The sequence below is a fragment of the Armigeres subalbatus genome, chromosome 3 (assembly GCF_024139115.2).
Source record: "Armigeres subalbatus isolate Guangzhou_Male chromosome 3, GZ_Asu_2, whole genome shotgun sequence".
Lineage (NCBI taxonomy): Eukaryota > Metazoa > Arthropoda > Insecta > Diptera > Culicidae > Armigeres > Armigeres subalbatus.
The window spans coordinates 246362344-246380236 of record NC_085141.1 but is presented as its reverse complement, the minus strand read 5'-3'; the positions used below and the strand labels follow the sequence as shown (position 1 = coordinate 246380236).

The 17893-nt window shown below is 43.9% G+C and overlaps 1 protein-coding gene across 2 annotated transcripts in view; it reads left to right on the top strand.

Moving 5' to 3' along the window:
* The window catches only part of LOC134223166 (NAD kinase-like), a 107367-nt gene extending 89699 nt beyond the window's left edge, over window positions 1–17668 (top strand). For both annotated transcript variants that reach the window (XM_062702303.1, XM_062702304.1), the window contains 6 exons: window positions 5457–5540; window positions 5608–5841; window positions 5906–6215; window positions 6275–6532; window positions 6604–6686; window positions 16559–17668. In XM_062702303.1, coding sequence (XP_062558287.1) covers window positions 5457–5540; window positions 5608–5841; window positions 5906–6215; window positions 6275–6532; window positions 6604–6686; window positions 16559–16769 — 1180 coding nt within the window. In that variant the 3' untranslated portion in view covers window positions 16770–17668. The remainder of the gene's footprint in view (window positions 1–5456; window positions 5541–5607; window positions 5842–5905; window positions 6216–6274; window positions 6533–6603; window positions 6687–16558) is intronic.
* Window positions 17669–17893: the final 225 nt, after the last annotated feature.

The following is a 17893-nucleotide window of genomic DNA, read 5'->3' as shown; positions in this document are numbered from 1 at the left end:
GAAGCAAGCTTCTGCATATCAAATCTGTGTCAATGATTCATATACTCTTCCTTTATGTTACCCAGTGGAAAAAATATTGAAATTATTGAGATTCGTTTTAGTAGAACCCTTATTGCAAGACAAGTGAAAAACGCACTCTTACCCCACCGGTGGGGTAAAAGTGCGCATCGGGTGGGGTAAGAGTACGCATTTATCCAATCATGTGCTTTAAGTATATATTTACACAAATAAGAGTTAATAACATTTAATTGATGTTAAATGAGCATGAGCGGGAATATTTAAAGATTACGTAACTCTTAAAGGGGGAAGGGGGTCCTACAAATGTGCACTTTCATACGAAAAACCATTGTTTTTTATATATACAAAAAACTACAGAGGTAAAAATATATATCAGGTTTCGCGTGGCGTATACAAAGGCATTTTCCTTTAAGAAAGTCCACCAATCACGAAACGTAAAATTTGGCTATTTCATCAACCCCCCCCCCCCCCCCCCCTATCTTACACTATTTGTATGAATCCTCTAAAAGTTATATGGATCTTCACACATCTTGCAATCCCTCCCAGCTAAACGTTGCGTAATTTATGAATGTTTCTTTTGATTAAATGAAATTATCGTTTAGATGAAATTGTGTTTTCGTACTATGTTTAGGGGTACAACAAGTCCTAATACAATTTCATTATTTCGCTTCAGTGCTTTGTTCGCTGAGTCCTTTCTAAAGGCTGCCTCACACCTCGGGAAAATTTTCCAGCGGATTTTGAGCCCCGTGTATTTTAAATGGGGCCGGGATTTTGATTTTCCGTGTCCAAATTCCGAAAACATCGCATATGCAAAAATGCATGGGGAAGAAATCCGCGAACCAAATTCCCGAGGTGTGAGGCTACCTTAACACCGAATTACTTCAACTTATCCTAAAAACTTGTGATAATTTCGAATTCTGTCTCTTTTTTCTTAGTTGTGGATCTTTACGCTTTGGAAGAAGTCTTATTTCGACCGGAGATACGGGTTTGACATCATAATTTAAAAATTCATATGCGTACTCTTGCCCCACCGGTTCCTGCGTACTTTTACCCCACAGTTCCAAAAATTATTCAAGTAATGGTTTTGACTTCTTGGAAAACCAACCGGATTGGTGTTCTGTACCATAAAGTACTCTATACAATAGGTTATCGAAATGGTATAATGTTCACCTGATTGAACGTATATATGGTAATGAAATACTAGTTGCGGAAATCCAATTATTTTTAGCAAAATGACCAAAAAGTTATCTAACTCCATATCTCCCTTGTTGTTTATTCAAATCGTTTACAATTACACATGACAACAGTTGGCCAGAATACCTGTCAAACTGATGCAGTGCTGCTAGTTTATCTTTTTTTATTACTTCAAAAAATCGAAAACGTACTCTTACCCCACGCGCACTCTTGCCCCACTCTACTCTATGGAAAAGTAGGCCGCTTTATCAGTTAAAGACGAACTGTAAACCAAGTATTATGATCAGGAATTTCAAAAGTGCCAATCATAACCACTTGGTGGCGGAAGAAATTCGATGGCATAAGTAATCGTTCCGACAATTCTATCATGAAAACCGGACCTCGGCTTCCCAGTATCTGATTGCAATAGAGACCGTGGCTCCACCACTTTGGCGGCCGCTACCACTGCCATCGGCTCGCTGGCTCCGCCTTTCGTACGTTCGATGCCAGTGCTTCCGAGCAAAGCCAGGGTCAAGGCGCCCGTTGGAGGGAAGTGCTGCGAAAATGTATTCGCATGGATGGCGTCTTTCATGTTTCAGCGGTAAACCATCGATGCTGACGTTGGCGTCAGTAGCAATAAAGTGAAATTTTTTCTAGATTCTGATTTCGGGTTTATTCGGCTTGTAATTGAAAAAAACGCAGTATTAATTTTTTTTTTCATTTTTGAGTCAATTTACGAGAGAGAAGCCGAAACAAATATTTTTGCAATTCCTGATCATAATACCTGGTTTACAGTTGACGTTTGAGCGATAAAACAGCCTACTTTTCCATACCAATGAAATGGGTGCTTTAATGAACATTATGCAACTCAAATGGGTTGCATAATATCCATTATAGCACTCATTTGGGTGCTATAATGAAAAACCAGCATAAGATCAATAGTTATATAACCAGATGTAGCTCATTTAATTTGGTGGAGTGTTCAAACAGTGTATTCTCTGTCTCACGTAATTAATGGAATAGTTATATGGACACGACATCAAATTCTCTAAACGCAGGTTTATCTATTGCTTTATGGTCTGTTGAGCATACAATGTGGCACGATAACATGGAATATGTTTGTTTTCTGCAGCAGCATGATATTTTGGCAAGATTGATCATGTGAAGTAAATACAATTGTACCATTTTGGTACAGATTTATCACATTAAAGCCCATTTTTCGTCATTGCAAAAAATAGCGTGTGCAACTCGTTGCAAAACTCGATTTTTTCAGCACTCGTAGTATTTATCTAACTCGGCAAGCCTCGTTTGATAAACGGACAACTAGTGCTGAAAAAATCATCTTTTTGCAACTAGTTGCACAAACTACTATTTTCGTATTGCAAATCATAATCGCTTGACGACGGTAGAAATTCTCATTGGTAACAGCGCAAACGATCGTCGGAGAAAGACGCTGCATTAATTTATTCGCTGTGGCTGACGTTAGCGTCAGCAGCAGTCAAGTGAAATTTTAACTAGATTCTGATTCCTGTTTGGGATTGTGAAGGCGCATTATTGTAAACAAATCGGTTCTTTTCAGAACCATAGTTTTACACTAGATAAGGTTGAGCCAAGACGAATTTTCTTCAAAGTGCAAATCATAATTGCTTGACAATGGTAGAAAGTTGCCGCCGATAGACGAATCATAAGCGTTTGTCGGAGAGAGACGCTGCAAAAAAAAATTATTTATGATACTTGAACAGTAACATCGTATTCCAATATGTCTGAAAATTGCAAATACTTCAGTAAGCGTTTGTAAAACTTCCAATCGAAAATCGTCTTCAATCACAACAGCGACCAAACCAAACCAAATATTGTAATGAACATTTACACGAAAGGTTTAGATTGGCATTCAATAGGGATCCATTCTTTATCACAGACAATTCAATGGCTAACATGATGGAAATTTTAGATTATCGTTCGATATTCAGTTAGTGTTGACGTTGGCGTCAATAGCACTCAGGAGAAATACTGATGCTGTCAATTATTGGAAATGCACGTTATTGGAAATAAATCGATCCTTTTTTCCGAAATACTGTTTTATACCTACCAGATAAAGTTGAAGGAATTTTCTCTAAATTACAAAACACAAACGCAGATAATTCATGATGTCTAGTGAAAACACATACATTATCAACACAATAATTCAAAGCCACATAGTACGTCTGATGACTGTAGTTCAGTTGCGATGGTCACAGATGCCATAGATTAGCGTCTGTAAACAAATTCTGGATAAAAAAAATCTCTTACAATTTCTGTAATACTATGTCCAATTGGCGATCGTCTCCAGGATACAACTTTCTACTTTTTTTCACCGAAATTATGTTTCGAAAATTTTGCATTGTTTATCTTCGAAAACTACAAGTATTCATTACACTGACAACAATCCAATCATATCCATTATGTGTGGCACACATAAATTTTGACTATAGCATTTCCCACATAACGGCTATGTGAATTCGCATAGCATATATGTGGAAACACACATAACCGTTATTAACTAATAACCTTTATGTGGATTCTTTTATAGCGGGTGATTATTAACGCACACATGAAATTTATTTGTAAATTTCTTTAGATTTTTGCCAATAAAAACGTGTGGATTTTTATTAGTGTAGGATATTCGAATTAATGTTTGTATGGAAGTTGTTACACTGGCGCCCAACATGGGGCCCGACAAAATAGCTTGTTAAGCGGCTTAGTGACTGATTTGGGATACTTTGATCGTAAAAGTTAAACGGAAATCATTTAATATCAATTCATCCCCTATGATTGTTAATCAATATGATTTTTAATCAATGAAATCTGCTAAGCGAAAGTTTGGGCAGAAGAATGGGTAATTTTTGGTTGGCGCTTGGTACGATTTGGCAGAACCCAGGTCAAATGTCAATAGATGTAAAAAATGCTTAGTATGACTCTATAATACTTTAAGCAATTTTCGTCGAGCGGTCGTGTCTTGTATACAACTCTTGAATGTTTTTTTGAAGGTAAGATTTCCATCATAAATACATGGGATATGCTTTGTTTTTGATTGAAAAGTACGCTTTAAAACTGTGATTGAAGCATATGTTTGTTAGAAAACTCTGTTGAAATTTGATAAGTACCGAATGAGATAGATATCGAAACTAACATGGACATGGGAACAAATACGATACCAAGGGAACATTAAATAACAAACCAATCGCATGTTGAGCAAAGAAATGAATATTACCTCAGTAAATGCCCATTTCAATTTGTGCTGGTGTACATCGTAAGATCGCAGATAGCAAATTAGTCCACATACAAAAACATTGTAGTCGTCAGTTTCGGCACGCGAACTTGAGACATTCTCTTCCGTTCTTGATCGATTGAGGTGGCAACGAAGGAAGTTTCAACTGTAGGTACCTACCCTATCAGTAAACGGCTACTGCCAATTAGCGCAAGATCGCGTGTTTAAAGCCACAACTTCTCATCCATTATTCGCTTCGAGCTAAGACCACACGAACGGGTACCGCGAACTATCTAGTGTCAATGTCCGAGCTGAATCATAATAATTCCAAATGGGCAATGTTGATTAAGTAATTCAGCGTGGAAGGACAGATCCATGTCTTGACAACAACGAGGAGGATAAAAACGAAACGTCTACATTCAATAACCAGAAATTAATGTATGCTATTCTGGACGCTGCTCGACATAGAGGGGGAACAGTGCTAAATGGACCTAAATGCACGGGGCACAATGGCCTTACTCACTAAATCAAACAAATATTATCATTACAATTCAATACCAGTTGTTCATTGTCGAGCTGCAATGCAAATATTAAGTAAAATCCTTTCATTTTCACTTGATCGATTAACGATTCTTCGGCCTCATCCGTGAGATATTCATTAAATCCGGTAAGATAAACAAACAACTATGCGTTATTATTTCACGTGCAATTGATTTATTTTACACCACCATTCGGGCGTTTTGCCCAAGGCCCTTTTTGAAACATATGATGATTATGGTATTTCTTACACCATATCTACGGAAGTCTTTTGGTCCCGGTTTAGAAACGGATGTTTATCAGACCCTCATATAACTGGGGATTGACGATTTGTGCCGAAAACTTCGTCTGCTTAATAGAAAATAGATTCAGATCTCTTTTGAGCAGAAACCCATGAATTGTATCATTGATGACCATACTCGATTATATAGACGATGCCTTGATCAAATTATCATATGAGCTTTTTTCCTCTCCTTTACAGGCGAACGCGAAGTTTGAACGCTCCCTCGCCGTTCCAACAGTTTGGACCATGTGGCCGTATTATGAAAAACTCTGCCATGGTGATGTAAGTACAGGAATCCACTTCTCTTCGTTGGGTTTCAGAAGTCAAAATCGTTTTTTTTTTAATTCAGGCAAATCCAAGACCCTGCCAGTCAGCGACTGACTTGGTACAAGCCTCCGCTGGCGGTCCTAGTGATAAAGAAGGTTCGTGACTCGAAGGTGCTGCAGCCGTTCGTGGAGCTCGTGGAGTGGCTCATCCAGGAGAAGCACATGGTCGTGTGGGTGGAGGGAGCGATTCTGGACGATCCCCTGCTGACCGGTGACAAGCGGTTTACCAAGATTCAGGACAAACTGATAACGTTTAAGTAGGTTCATAGTTGATCGAATCATATCGTGTTTGTACATAATAGAGTTGTCTATTGGTTCTAGGGACGGCCGAGACGATCTGACGGACAAGATTGATTTCATTATCTGTCTTGGTGGCGACGGGACACTGCTGTACGCATCGCTACTGTTCCAGAAATCGGTACCCCCAGTGATGGCGTTCCATTTGGGCTCGCTTGGTTTTCTGACGCCGTTCCAGTTCGACAACTTCCAGGAACAGGTTACCAACGTACTGGAAGGACACGCTGCGCTGACTCTGCGCAGTCGGCTGCGGTGTATTATCGTGCGGAAGGACAAAACCGAGCAGGAGATTTCCACCTTCAAGTCTTCGCAAGATCCAACAACTAACATTTTAGTAAGTACCGGTAGAATCATTCTGGACCATTGTATTAACCTGAGAAAAATCGTTTGCAGGTTCTCAACGAAGTCGTCATCGACCGCGGTCTGTCGTCGTACCTGAGCAATATCGATCTGTTTCTGGACGGGAAACACATCACCTCGGTGCAGGGTGATGGGCTGATTGTGTCCACGCCGACCGGGAGTACGGCCTACTCGGCCGCAGCTGGTGCTTCCATGATTCATCCGTCGGTGCCGGCGATCCTGGTGACGCCGATTTGTCCGCATTCGCTAAGCTTCCGACCGATCGTGCTGCCGGCTGGTGTAGAATTGAAGGTGAGCGATAGGCTGGCGTCTTTAGTGGGTAAACGATGGTGACTAATTAATTTGATGCTGTTTGTTTTTAGATTGCTCTTTCTCCGGACAGTAGAAACAGCTCGTGGGTTTCGTTTGACGGCAGGAACCGTCAAGAGCTACTCCATGGTGATAGGTGAGTAAACTTTGCTAACTTTGAACTTTGCATGAGTCGCTCCCCAATTTTCTGCAGTATTGTATATGATCTTCTTATATACAGGAACATATTCAAGTGGTTCAGGGACAGGTACCGTATATATGATCTATAGAAGCGGTTTTAACGGTTCCAAGATGTGAACAGCCGTTTCTCAAGCACACCCAGTTTTTTTACGAGGAGAATACGTATCTCGTAAACAAACCGTGTAAATATAACGCGTTAATTCGAAAATCGTTGTAAAAAACAATCGAAAAAATTTCTAAGTCCTTTTCAATGGTTTTCCATTAGAAGAATTTACTGATGAGTGAAAAGTTTATCAGTATATTTGATTGACAAAAAGTTGGAAACTGGGCATTGGCGGAATGGGCTCGATGAGTGGAAGCCGGAAATTGGTGTTTGGCACCATTTCTAAATTCATGATGGCCGACTTCCGGGTAGACCTGTGCTTTGCCGCCGACGATTTTCTTCGCCATTGCCGCCGTATAAAAATAACCGGCTGCAGACTTTATTCACATTTCCTTGAAATCTATGAATCGAAATCACTGGATAGTGACCTGATGATTTCTAGTCTAGTCTACACACGCACAGCCTGTTCGTGACAGAATCCTGGAAAGTGATAGACTTGACTACATCTATCACTTTTCTTGGTTATATTTATGTTTTAAGCACATCATAAATGTAGTTCAAACATAAAAGCGGCCCGCGTTGTTGAAAAAACCTGTGAGAATCAATTCATTTACTTTTTAGGTGATGGATATTAAAACGTTGGGAGCAGAGCTTTAAATATTCGATTATTTTTATAAAGCCCATCGGCTTTCTTTGTCACTTCACTTCTAAACTTATTCATGTTCGGCTCTGCATCGTTAGTTTCTGGAATGAATCAGGATTTCCTGGAGAAACCTTTTTTATCTTTATTAAAGAAATAATATATAATAAATAACTTCCGGAGGAATTCCCGAAGGAACTTCCGGAGGAATTCCCGAAGGAATTTCCGAAAAAATTCCCGAAGGAATTTCCGAGTGAATTTCCGGAGGAATTCCCGAAGGAGTTTCCGGAGGAATTCCCGAAGGAACTTCCGGAGGAATTCCCGAAGGAACTTCCGGAGGAATTCCCGAAGGAGCTTCCGGAGGAATTCCCGAAGGAACTTCCGGAGGAATTCCCGAAGGAACTTCGGGAGGAATTCCTGAAGGAACTTCCGGAGGAATTCCCGAAGGAACTTCCGGAGGAATTCCCGAAGGAACTTCCGGAGGAATTCCCGAAGGAACTTCCGGAGGAATTCCCGAAGGAACTTCCGGAAGAATTCCCGAAGGAACTTCCGAAAGAATTCCCGAAGGAACTTTCGAAGGAACTTCCGGAGGAATTCCCGAAGGAACTTTCGAAGGAACTTCCGGGAGAATTCCCGAAGGAACTTCCGGAGGAATTCCCGAAGGAACTTCCGGAGGAATTCCCGAAGGAACTTCCGGAGGAATTCCCGAAGGAACTTCCGGAGGAATTCCCGCAGGAACTACCGGAGGAATTCCCGAAGGAACTTACGGAGGAATTCCCGAAGGAACATACGGAGGAATTCCCGTAGGAATTTCCGGAGTAATTCCCGAAGGATTTTCTGGAGGAATTTCCGAAGGAACTTTCGGAGGAATTCCCGAAGGAACTTCTGGAGGAATTCCCGAAGGAACTTCCGGAGGAATTCCCGAAGGAACTTCCGGAGGAATTCCCGAAGGAACTTCCGGAGGAATTCCCGAAGGAACTTCCGGAGGAATTACGAAGGAACTTCCGGAGGAATTCTGAAGGAACTTCCGGAGGAATTCGAAGGAACTTCGGAGGAATTCCCGAAGGAACTTCGGAGGAATTCGAAGGAACTTCCGGAGGAATTCAGAAGGAACTTCGGAGGAATTCTGAAGGAACTTCCGGAGGAATTCGAAGGAACTTCCGGAGGAATTTCGAAGGAACTTCGGAGGAATTCGAAGGAACTTCCGGAGGAATTTGAAGGAACTTCCGGAGGAATTCCCGAAGGAACTTCCGGAGGAATTCTGAAGGAGCTTCCGGAGGAATTCGAAGGAACTTCCGGAGGAATTTCGAAGGAACTTCCGGAGGAATTCGAAGGAACTTCCAGAGGAATTCCCGAAGGAACTTCCAGAGGAATTCGAAGGAACTTCCGGAGGAATTCCCGAAGGAACTTCCAGAGGGATTCCCGACGGAACTTCCGGAAGAATTCCCGAAGGAACTGCCGGTGGAATTCCCGAAGGAACTCTCGGAGGAATTCCCGAAGGAGCTTCCGGAGGAATTCCCGAAGGAACTTCCGGAGGAATTCGAAGGAACTTCGGAGGAATTCGAAGGAACTTCCGGAGGAATTCCCAGGGAAACTTCCGGAGGAATTTTTGAAAGAACTTCCGGAGGAATTCCCGAAGGAACTTCCGGAGGAATTCCCGAAGGAACTTCCTGAGGAATTCCCGAAGGAACTTCCGGAGGAATTCCCGAATGAACTTCCGGAGGAATTCCCGAAGGAACTTCCAGAGGAATTCCCGAAGGAACTTCCGGAGGAATTCCCGAAGGAACTTCCGGAGGAATTCCCGAAGGAACTTCCGGAGGAATTCCTGAAGGGACTTCTGGAGGAATTCCTGAAGGAACTTCCGGAGGAATTCTCGAAGGAACTTTCGGAGGGATTCCCGAAGGAACTTCCGGAGGAACTCCTGGAGGAACTTCCGGAGGAACTCCTGGAGAAACTTCCGGAGGAACTCCTGGAGGAACTTCCGGAGGAATTCCTGGAGGAACTTCCGGAGGAATTCCTGGAGGAACTTCCGGAGGAATTCCTGGAGGAACTTCCGGAGGAATTCCTGGAGGAACTTCCGGAGGAATTCCTGGAGGAACTTCCGGAGGAATTCCTGGAGGAACTTCCGGAGGAATTCCTGGAGGAACTTCCGGAGGAATTCCTGGAGGAACTTCCGGAGGAATTCCTGGAGGAACTTCCGGAGGAATTCCTGGAGGAACTTCCGGAGGAATTCCTGGAGGAACTTCCGGAGGAATTCCTGGAGGAACTTCCGGAGGAATTCCCGAAGGAACTTCCGGAGGAATTCCCGAAGGAACTTCCGGAGGAATTCCCGAAGGAACTTCCGGAGGAATTCCCGAAGGAACTTCCGGAGGAATTCCCGAAGGAACTTCCGGAGGAATTCCCGAAGGAACTTCCGGAGGAATTCCAGAAGGAACTTCCGGAGGAATTCCCGAAGGAACTTCCGGAGGAATTCCCGAAGGAACTTCCGGAGGAATTCCCGAAGAAACTTCCGGAGGAATTCCCGAAGAAACTTCTGGAGGAATTCCCGAAGGAACTTCCGGAGGAATTCCCGAAGGAACTTCTGAAAGAATTCCCGAAGAAACTTCTGGAGGACTTCCCGAAGGAACTCCTGGAAGAATTCCCGAAGGAACTTCCGGAGGAATTCCCAAAGGAAATTCCGGAGGAATTCCCGAAGAACTTCCGGAGGAATGCCCGAAGGAACTTCCGGAGGAATTCCCGAAGGAACTTCCGGAGGAATTCCCGAAGGAACTTCCGGAGGAATTCCCGAAGGAACTTCCGGAGGAATTCCCAAAGGAACTTCCGGAGGAATTCGAAGAAACTTCCGGAGGAATTCGAAGGAACTTCCGGAGGAATTCTGAAGGAACTTCCGGAGGAATTCCTGAAGGAACTTCCGGAGGAATTCGAAGGAACTTCGGAGGAATTCGAAGGAGCTTCCGGAGGAATTCGAAGGAACTTCCGGAGGAATTCGAAGGAACTTCCGGAGGAATTCGAAGGAACTTCCGGAGGAATTCGAAGGAACTTCCGGAGGAATGGAAGGAACTTCGGAGGAATTTCGAAGGAACTTCCGGAGGAATTCGAAGGAACTTCCGGAGGAATTCGAAGGAACTTCGGAGGAATTCGAAGGAACTTCCGGAGGAATTCGAAGGAACTTCCGGAGGAATTCCCGAAGGAACTTCCGGAGGAATTCCCGAAGGAACTTCCGGAGGAATTCCAGAAGGAACTTCCTGAGGAATTCGAAGGAACTTCGGAGGAATTCGAAGGAACTTCCAGAGGAATTTCGAAGGAACTTCCGGAGGAATTCATGAAGAAACTTCCGGAGGAATTCTCGAAGGAACTTCCGGAGGAATTCCCGAAGGAATTTCCGAAGGATCTTCCGGAGGAATTCCTGAAGGGATTTCTGGAGGAATTCCCGAAGGAACTTCTGGAGGCATTCTCGCAGGAACTTTCGGAGGATTCTGAAGGAACTTCCGGAGAATTTCGAAGGAACTTCCGGAGGAATTGAAGGAACTTCCGGAGGAATTCCCGAAGGAACTTCCGGAGGAATTCCGAAGGAACTTCCGGAGGAATTCCGAAGGAACTTCGGAGGAATTCCCGAAGGAACTTCCGGAGGAATTCCGCAAGAACTACCGGAGGAATTCGAAGGAACTTAGGAGGAATTCTGAAGGAACTTACGGAGGAATTCGAAGGAACATACGGAGGAATTCCGTAGGAATTTCCGGAGTAATTCGAAGGATTTTCCGGAGGAATTTCGAAGGAACTTTCGGAGGAATTCGAAGGAACTTATGGAGGAATTCCCGAAGGAACTTCGGAGGAATTTCGAAGGAACTTCGGAGGAATTCGAAGGAACTTCCGGAGGAATTCGAAGGAACTTCCGGAGGAATTTGAAGGAACTTCCGGAGGAATTCGAAGGAACTTCCGGAGGAATTCGAAGGAACTTCCGGAGGAATTCGAAGGAACTTCCGGAGGAATTCTGAAGGAACTTCCGGAGGAATTCCCGAAGGAACTTCCGGAGGAATTCCAGAAGGAACTTCCGGAGGAATTCCCGAAGGAACTTCCGGAGGAATTCGAAGGAACTTCCGGAGGAATTCTGAAGGAACTTCCGGAGGAATTCGAAGGAACTTCCGGAGGAATTCGAAGGAACTTCCGGAGGAATTCGAAGGAACTTCGGAGGAATTTGAAGGAACTTCGGAGGAATTCCCGAAGGAACTTCCGGAGGAATTCGAAGGAACTTCGGAGGAATTGAAGGAACTTCCGGAGGAATTCCTGAAGGAACTTCGGAGGAATTCAGAAGGAGCTTCCGGAGGAATTTGAAGGAACTTCGGAGGAATTCGAAGGAACTTCGGAGGAATTCCCGAAGGAACTTCCGGAGGAATTCCCGAAGGAACTTCCGGAGGAATTCCTGAAGGAACTTCCGGAGGAATTCGAAGGAGCTTCGGAGGAATTCCCGAAGGAACTTCCGGAGGAATTGAAGGAACTTCCAGAGGAATTCCCGAAGGAACTTCCGGAGGAACTTCTGAAGGAACTTCCGGAGGAATTCTGAAGGAACTTCCGGAGGAATTCGAAGGAGCTTCCGGAGGAATTCGAAGGAGCTTCGGAGGAATTCGAAGGAACTTCCGGAGGAATTTCGAAGGAACTTCCGGAGGAATTCCCGAAGGAACTTCCTGAGGAATTGAAGGAACTTCGGAGGAATTCTGAAGGAACTTCGGAGGAATTCCCGAAAGAACTTCCGGAGGAATTTGAAGGAACTTCGGAGGAATTCCCGAAGGAACTTCCTGAGGAATTCCCGAAGGAACTTCCGGAGGAATTCCCGAATGAACTTCCGGAGGAATTCCTGAAGGAACTTCCAGAGGAATTCCCGAAGGAACTTCCGGAGGAATTCCCGAATGAACTTCCGGAGGAATTCCCGAAGGAACTTCCGGAGGAATTCCCGAAGGAATTCCCGAAGGAACTTCCGGAGGAATTCCTGAAGGGACTTCTGGAGGAATTCCCGAAGGAACTTCCGGAGGAATTCTCGAGGGAACTTTCGGAGGGATTCCCGAAGGAACTTCCGGAGGAACTCCTGGAGGAACTTCCGGAGGAACTCCTGGAGAAACTTCCGGATGAACTCCTGTAGGAACTCTTGGAGGTACTTCCGGAGGAATTCCTGGAGGAACTTCGGGAGGAATTCCTGGAGGAACTTTCGGAGGAATTCTGAAGGAACTTCGGAGGAATTCCCGAAGGAACTTCGGAGGAATTTGAAGGAACTTCCGGAGGAATTCCCGAAGGAACTTCCGGAGGAATTCCAGAAGGAACTTCGGGAGGAATTCCTGAACGAACTTCCGGAGGAATTCTCGAAGGAACTTCCGGAGGAATTCGAAGGAACTTCCGGAGGAATTCGAAGGAACTTCCGGAGGAATTCGAAGGAACTTCCGGAGGAATTCCCGAAGGAACTTCCGGAGGAATTCCCGAAGGAACTTCCGGAGGAATTCCCGAGGAATTCCCGAAGGAACTTCCGGAGGAATTCCCGAAGGAACTTCCGGAGGAATTCCCGAAGAAACTTCTGGAGGAATTCCCGAAGAAACTTCTGGAGGAATTCCCGAAGGAACTTCCGGAGGAATTCCCGAAGGAACTTCTGAAAGAATTCCCGAAGAAACTTCTGGAGGACTTCCCGAAGGAACTCCTGGAAGAATTCCCGAAGGAACTTCCGGAGGAATTCAAAGGAAATTCCGGAGGAATTCCCGAAGAACTTCGGAGGAATGCGAAGGAACTTCGGAGGAATTCGAAGGAACTTCCGGAGGAATTTCCAAAGGAACTTCCGGAGGAATTCGAAGAAACTTCCGGAGGAATTCGAAGGAACTTCCGGAGGAATTTTGAAGGAACTTCCGGAGGAATTCGAAGGAACTTCGGAGGAATTCGAAGGAGCTTCGGAGGAATTCGAAGGAACTTCGGAGGAATTCCCGAAGGAACTTCCGGAGGAATTCCCGAAGGAACTTCGGAGGAATTCGAAGGAACTTCCGGAGGAATTCGAAGGAACTTCGGAGGAATTCGAAGGAACTTCAGGAGGAATTCCAGAAGGAACTTCCTGAGGAATTCGAAGGAACTTCCGGAGGAATTCCTGAAGGAACTTCGGAGGAATTCGAAGGAACTTCAGAGGAATTCCCGAAGGAACTTCCAGAGGAATTCCCGAAGGAACTTCCGGAGGAATTCCCGAAGGAACTTCCGGAGGAATTCCCGAAGGAACTTCCGGAGGAATTCCCGAAGGAATTTCCGAAGGAACTTCCGGAGGAATTCCTGAAGGGATTTCTGGAGGAATTCCCGAAGGAACTTCTGGAGGAATTCTCGAAGGAACTTTCGGAGGGATTCCCGAAGGAACTTCCGGAGGAACTCCTGGAGGAACTTCCGGAGGAACTCCTGGAGAAACTTCCGGAGGAACTCCTGGAGGAACTTCCGAAGGAATTCCTGGAGGAACTTCCGGAGGAATTCCTGGAGGAACTTCCGGAGGAATTCCTGGAGGAACTTCCGGAGGAATTCCCGAAGGAACTTCCGGAGGAATTCCTGAAGGAACTTCCGGAGGAATTCTGAAGGAACTTCGGAGGAATTCGAAGGAACTTCGGAGGAATTCAGAAGGAACTTCAGGGGAATTGAAGGAACTTCGGAGGAATTCTCGAAGGAACTTCTGAAAGAATTCCCGAAGGGACTTCTGAAAGAATTCCCAAAGGAACTTCGGAGGAATTCGAAGGAACTTCGGAGGAATTCACGAAGGAACTTCGGAGGAATTCACGAAGGAACTTCGGAGGAATTCCCGAAGGAACTTCGGAGGAATTCAGAAGGAACTTCGGAGGAATTCTGAAGGAACTTCGGAGGAATTCGAAGGAACTTCTGAAAGAATTCCCAGAAGGAACTTCCGGAGGAATGGCCGAAGGAACTTCCGGAGGAATTCCCAAAGGAACTTCCGGAGGAATTCCCAAAGGACTTTCGGAGGAATTTCCGAAGGAGCTTCCGGAGGAATTTTTGAAGGAACTTCTGGAGGAATCCCCGAAGGAACTTCCGGAGGAATTCTGAAGGAACTTCCGGAGGAATTCGCGAAGGAACTTCGGAGGAATTCGAAGGAACTTCGGAGGAATTCGAAGGAACTTCCGGAGGAATTCGCGAAGGAACTTGCGGAGGAATTCCCGAAGGAGCTTCCGGAGGAACTTCCGGAGGAATTCCCGAAGGGACTTCTGGAGGAATTCCCGAAGGAACTTCCGAAGGAATTCTCGAAGGAACTTTCGGAGGGATTCCCGAAGGAACTTCCGGAGGAACTCCTGGAGGAACTTCCGGGGGAATTCCTGGAGGAACTTCCGGAGGAATTCCTGGAGGAACTTCCGGAGGAATTCCTGGAGGAACTTCCGGAGGAATTCCTGGAGAAACTTCTGGAGGAATTCCTAGAGGAACTCCTGGAGGAACTTCGGGAAGATTTCCTCGAGGAACTTCCGGAAGATATCCTGGAGGAACTTCCGGAGTAATTCATAGAGGAACTTCCGGAGGAACTTCCGGAGCAATTCCTGGAGGAGCTTCCGGAGGAACTTCCGGAGGAATTGCCGAAGGAACTTCAGGAGGAATTTCCTAAGGAGTTTCCGAAGGAATTCCTGAAGGAACTTCCGGAGGAATTACTGAATGATCTTCCAGAGGAATTCCCGAAGGAACTTCTGGAGGCATTTCCGAAGGGACTTCTGGAGGAATTCCCGAAGGAACTTCCGGATGAATTCTTGGAGAAACTTCCGGAGTAATTGCTTTGAGGAACTTCCGGGAAAAATCCTTTGAGGAACTTTCGGTCCATGAATGTTCAGAATCAGCACTCACTTCTCACTTTGCAGGTTCTACTTTCTCAAGTAAAGCAGGAAGGAAGGAGAAGGAATGATAAGAAGGAATAAAGATTAAGTTAAAAAGTCTAATTTTCCACTTCTCACTTTTTACATTTTACTTTTTACTTTTTGCTTCTTTTTTCTCACTTTTCATTTCTCACATCTCACTTCACAATTTTTCTTACTTCTGACAATAGCTTCTACTTTCTACTTTCTTACAATAACTGCTTACTTCTCACTTCTGACTTCTTACTTTTCACTTCTCATTTTTCACTTTCACTTCCCACTTTTGACTATCACTTTTCATTTCTCACTTCTCACTCCTCACTCCACAGTTATCACTTATCAAACTTCTCGCTTCTAACTTCTCACTTCTCACTCTTCTCTTCTCAATTCTTACTTCTCACTTCTTAATTCTTATTTTATACTTCTTATTTGTCACTTTTCATTTTCACAATTTACTTTCCCATTTTTACTTTTCTTTTCTCACTTTTCATTTCTCACTTCTTACTTCTCATTTTTCACTTTTCATGTCTCACTTTCCACTTCTCACTTCACAGTTCTCACTTCTCAAATTTATTACTTCTATCTTCTCACTTTTCACTTCTCAATACTTACTTCTCACTTCTCACTTTAGACTTCCCATTTATTACTTTTCACTATTCACTTTCTATTTCCTATTATTAGATGAGCAAAATGTCTCATTCCTCACTTCTCGCTGCACACTTCATGTAATTCCTTGTACTCATTACTCACAACATAAGTTTTTTAACTCAACAAACATCGATTTCCGGCTACTACTCATCGAGCCTATTCCTGCAATACCCATATTATTATTCCGGTCGATTTATCAAACCGGAAGTCGGCCATCTTGAATTTCATAATAGCGCCAAACATCTATTTGCGGCCACTACTCATCGCGCCCATTCCGGCAATACTCATATTGTATGGAGTTTGGTACTCTGCAAAACGATCGTTCCCACATCCATAAAATTATTCTATGTGTTTTCCCTCCAAAAAGAAAATTTTCATTTTTTATTCGAAAATCCGTGTGAATTTGCCTAACGTTTACCCAGGAACGATTTGGATAGCAGAGCGTACAGTATTCCCTGCCTATGGAAATGTCTCTAAAAAATTTCAACCACATTAGCATTAGAATCTCTGTCTAATGCCAGCATACAAATATACTGCCAACCTGTGATATCACCAGTATAATCGTTATCCTCTTCGTTTCTCTGCAGCCTCCACGTAACAACCTCAATTTACCCGGTGCCAAGTATATGCGCCCAAGACCAGATAGCCGATTGGTTTGACTCGTTGGCCGAGTGCCTGCACTGGAACGTCCGCAAGCGGCAAAAGTGTTTGGACGAGCTGTCGGACCTGACCGGTTCCGGCACGGAAGACAGCGCCATCGAGGAGATCGAGTGCGGCATGGAGAACCTGAAAAGCTAAGCCACATTGGTTTGCAAGTTCGTTCGTGTCCCGGACTCTGGTGCCGGGCATAGATGGAAGACCACCCTCCCCCTTCCAGTCCTGCGTTCCCATAAGAAGCCTATTCAGCAACGGTGTACTATCGAACTGTGTTCTGTGAAAGTAACCTGCGGCACAAAAAAAAACATCATCGGTTCGCGTTTTTTGTCGTTTTTTTTCGATGCCCCTTTGTCATGCATAGTGTTATGAGTTACCATATAATTTTGATTTACGTTTTTTAATTTCTAGCATCAAGATAATAACCAGGAACCGCTTTCACAACTAAAAAGTGAGAAAGATAAAATGTTTCGCTGGGCAAAGACTGTTAAGATTTTGAGCAAGCGAAGCATAATGGTTAAGGGTAGGCTTTCCGTATGTTATATACAAAAATCGGCTAATCGTACTATATTTGTTAGATCAGATGGTCGTGCATTCTTGTGATTGAGCAGTGTTTAAACGGATAGGATCCGAACGGCTTCTATATTTGCAGGAGCATAATCAAACCAGGAAGCGTGGATTTGAGGAAGCCGAGTTGCTAGTGATTTGTTCATTCCGAATTGGAGCCAAGTGTAGTGATCGTTAGATGAGTAATATAATCCAATGTTCATGTTCAAGTTTGATCTAGACAAAGGCAAGAATAGATATTAATGTGAAGGAATGTCACATACAAGTGAATAGTGACGAGACAGAGATGAACAAAGCAAAGTGTGCGTGTGAGTTCGGAAAATCTTAGATAATTAAGATGATTCTTTTCGTATTCTAGTGTTAGGTTTATTCTTAAAAAAATCATTGAGCAAACAAAACACACTCGGCATGAACAGAAGCAAGTGTCGCTTGGGAGGTACTAGTGATGTAATAAAAAACAGGCAAATCAAAAACAATTGTTAAATTAGCTCTTAGAAAAGTTGATCTTTTTACTATTTTTACCTTGTATTTAATATATAAAAGAAAAAAGTGCAAGAGAGATTGAGAAAAAATCATTTTGTATATCACATTTCCATCCATCTGGGAAACATAGATGACTTAGGTTGTATCGAACGACCATCTTGTTGAACGTTTCATTTTCAGTTTGTGACGACAATACACTCAGTCAATTATGGGTTCTT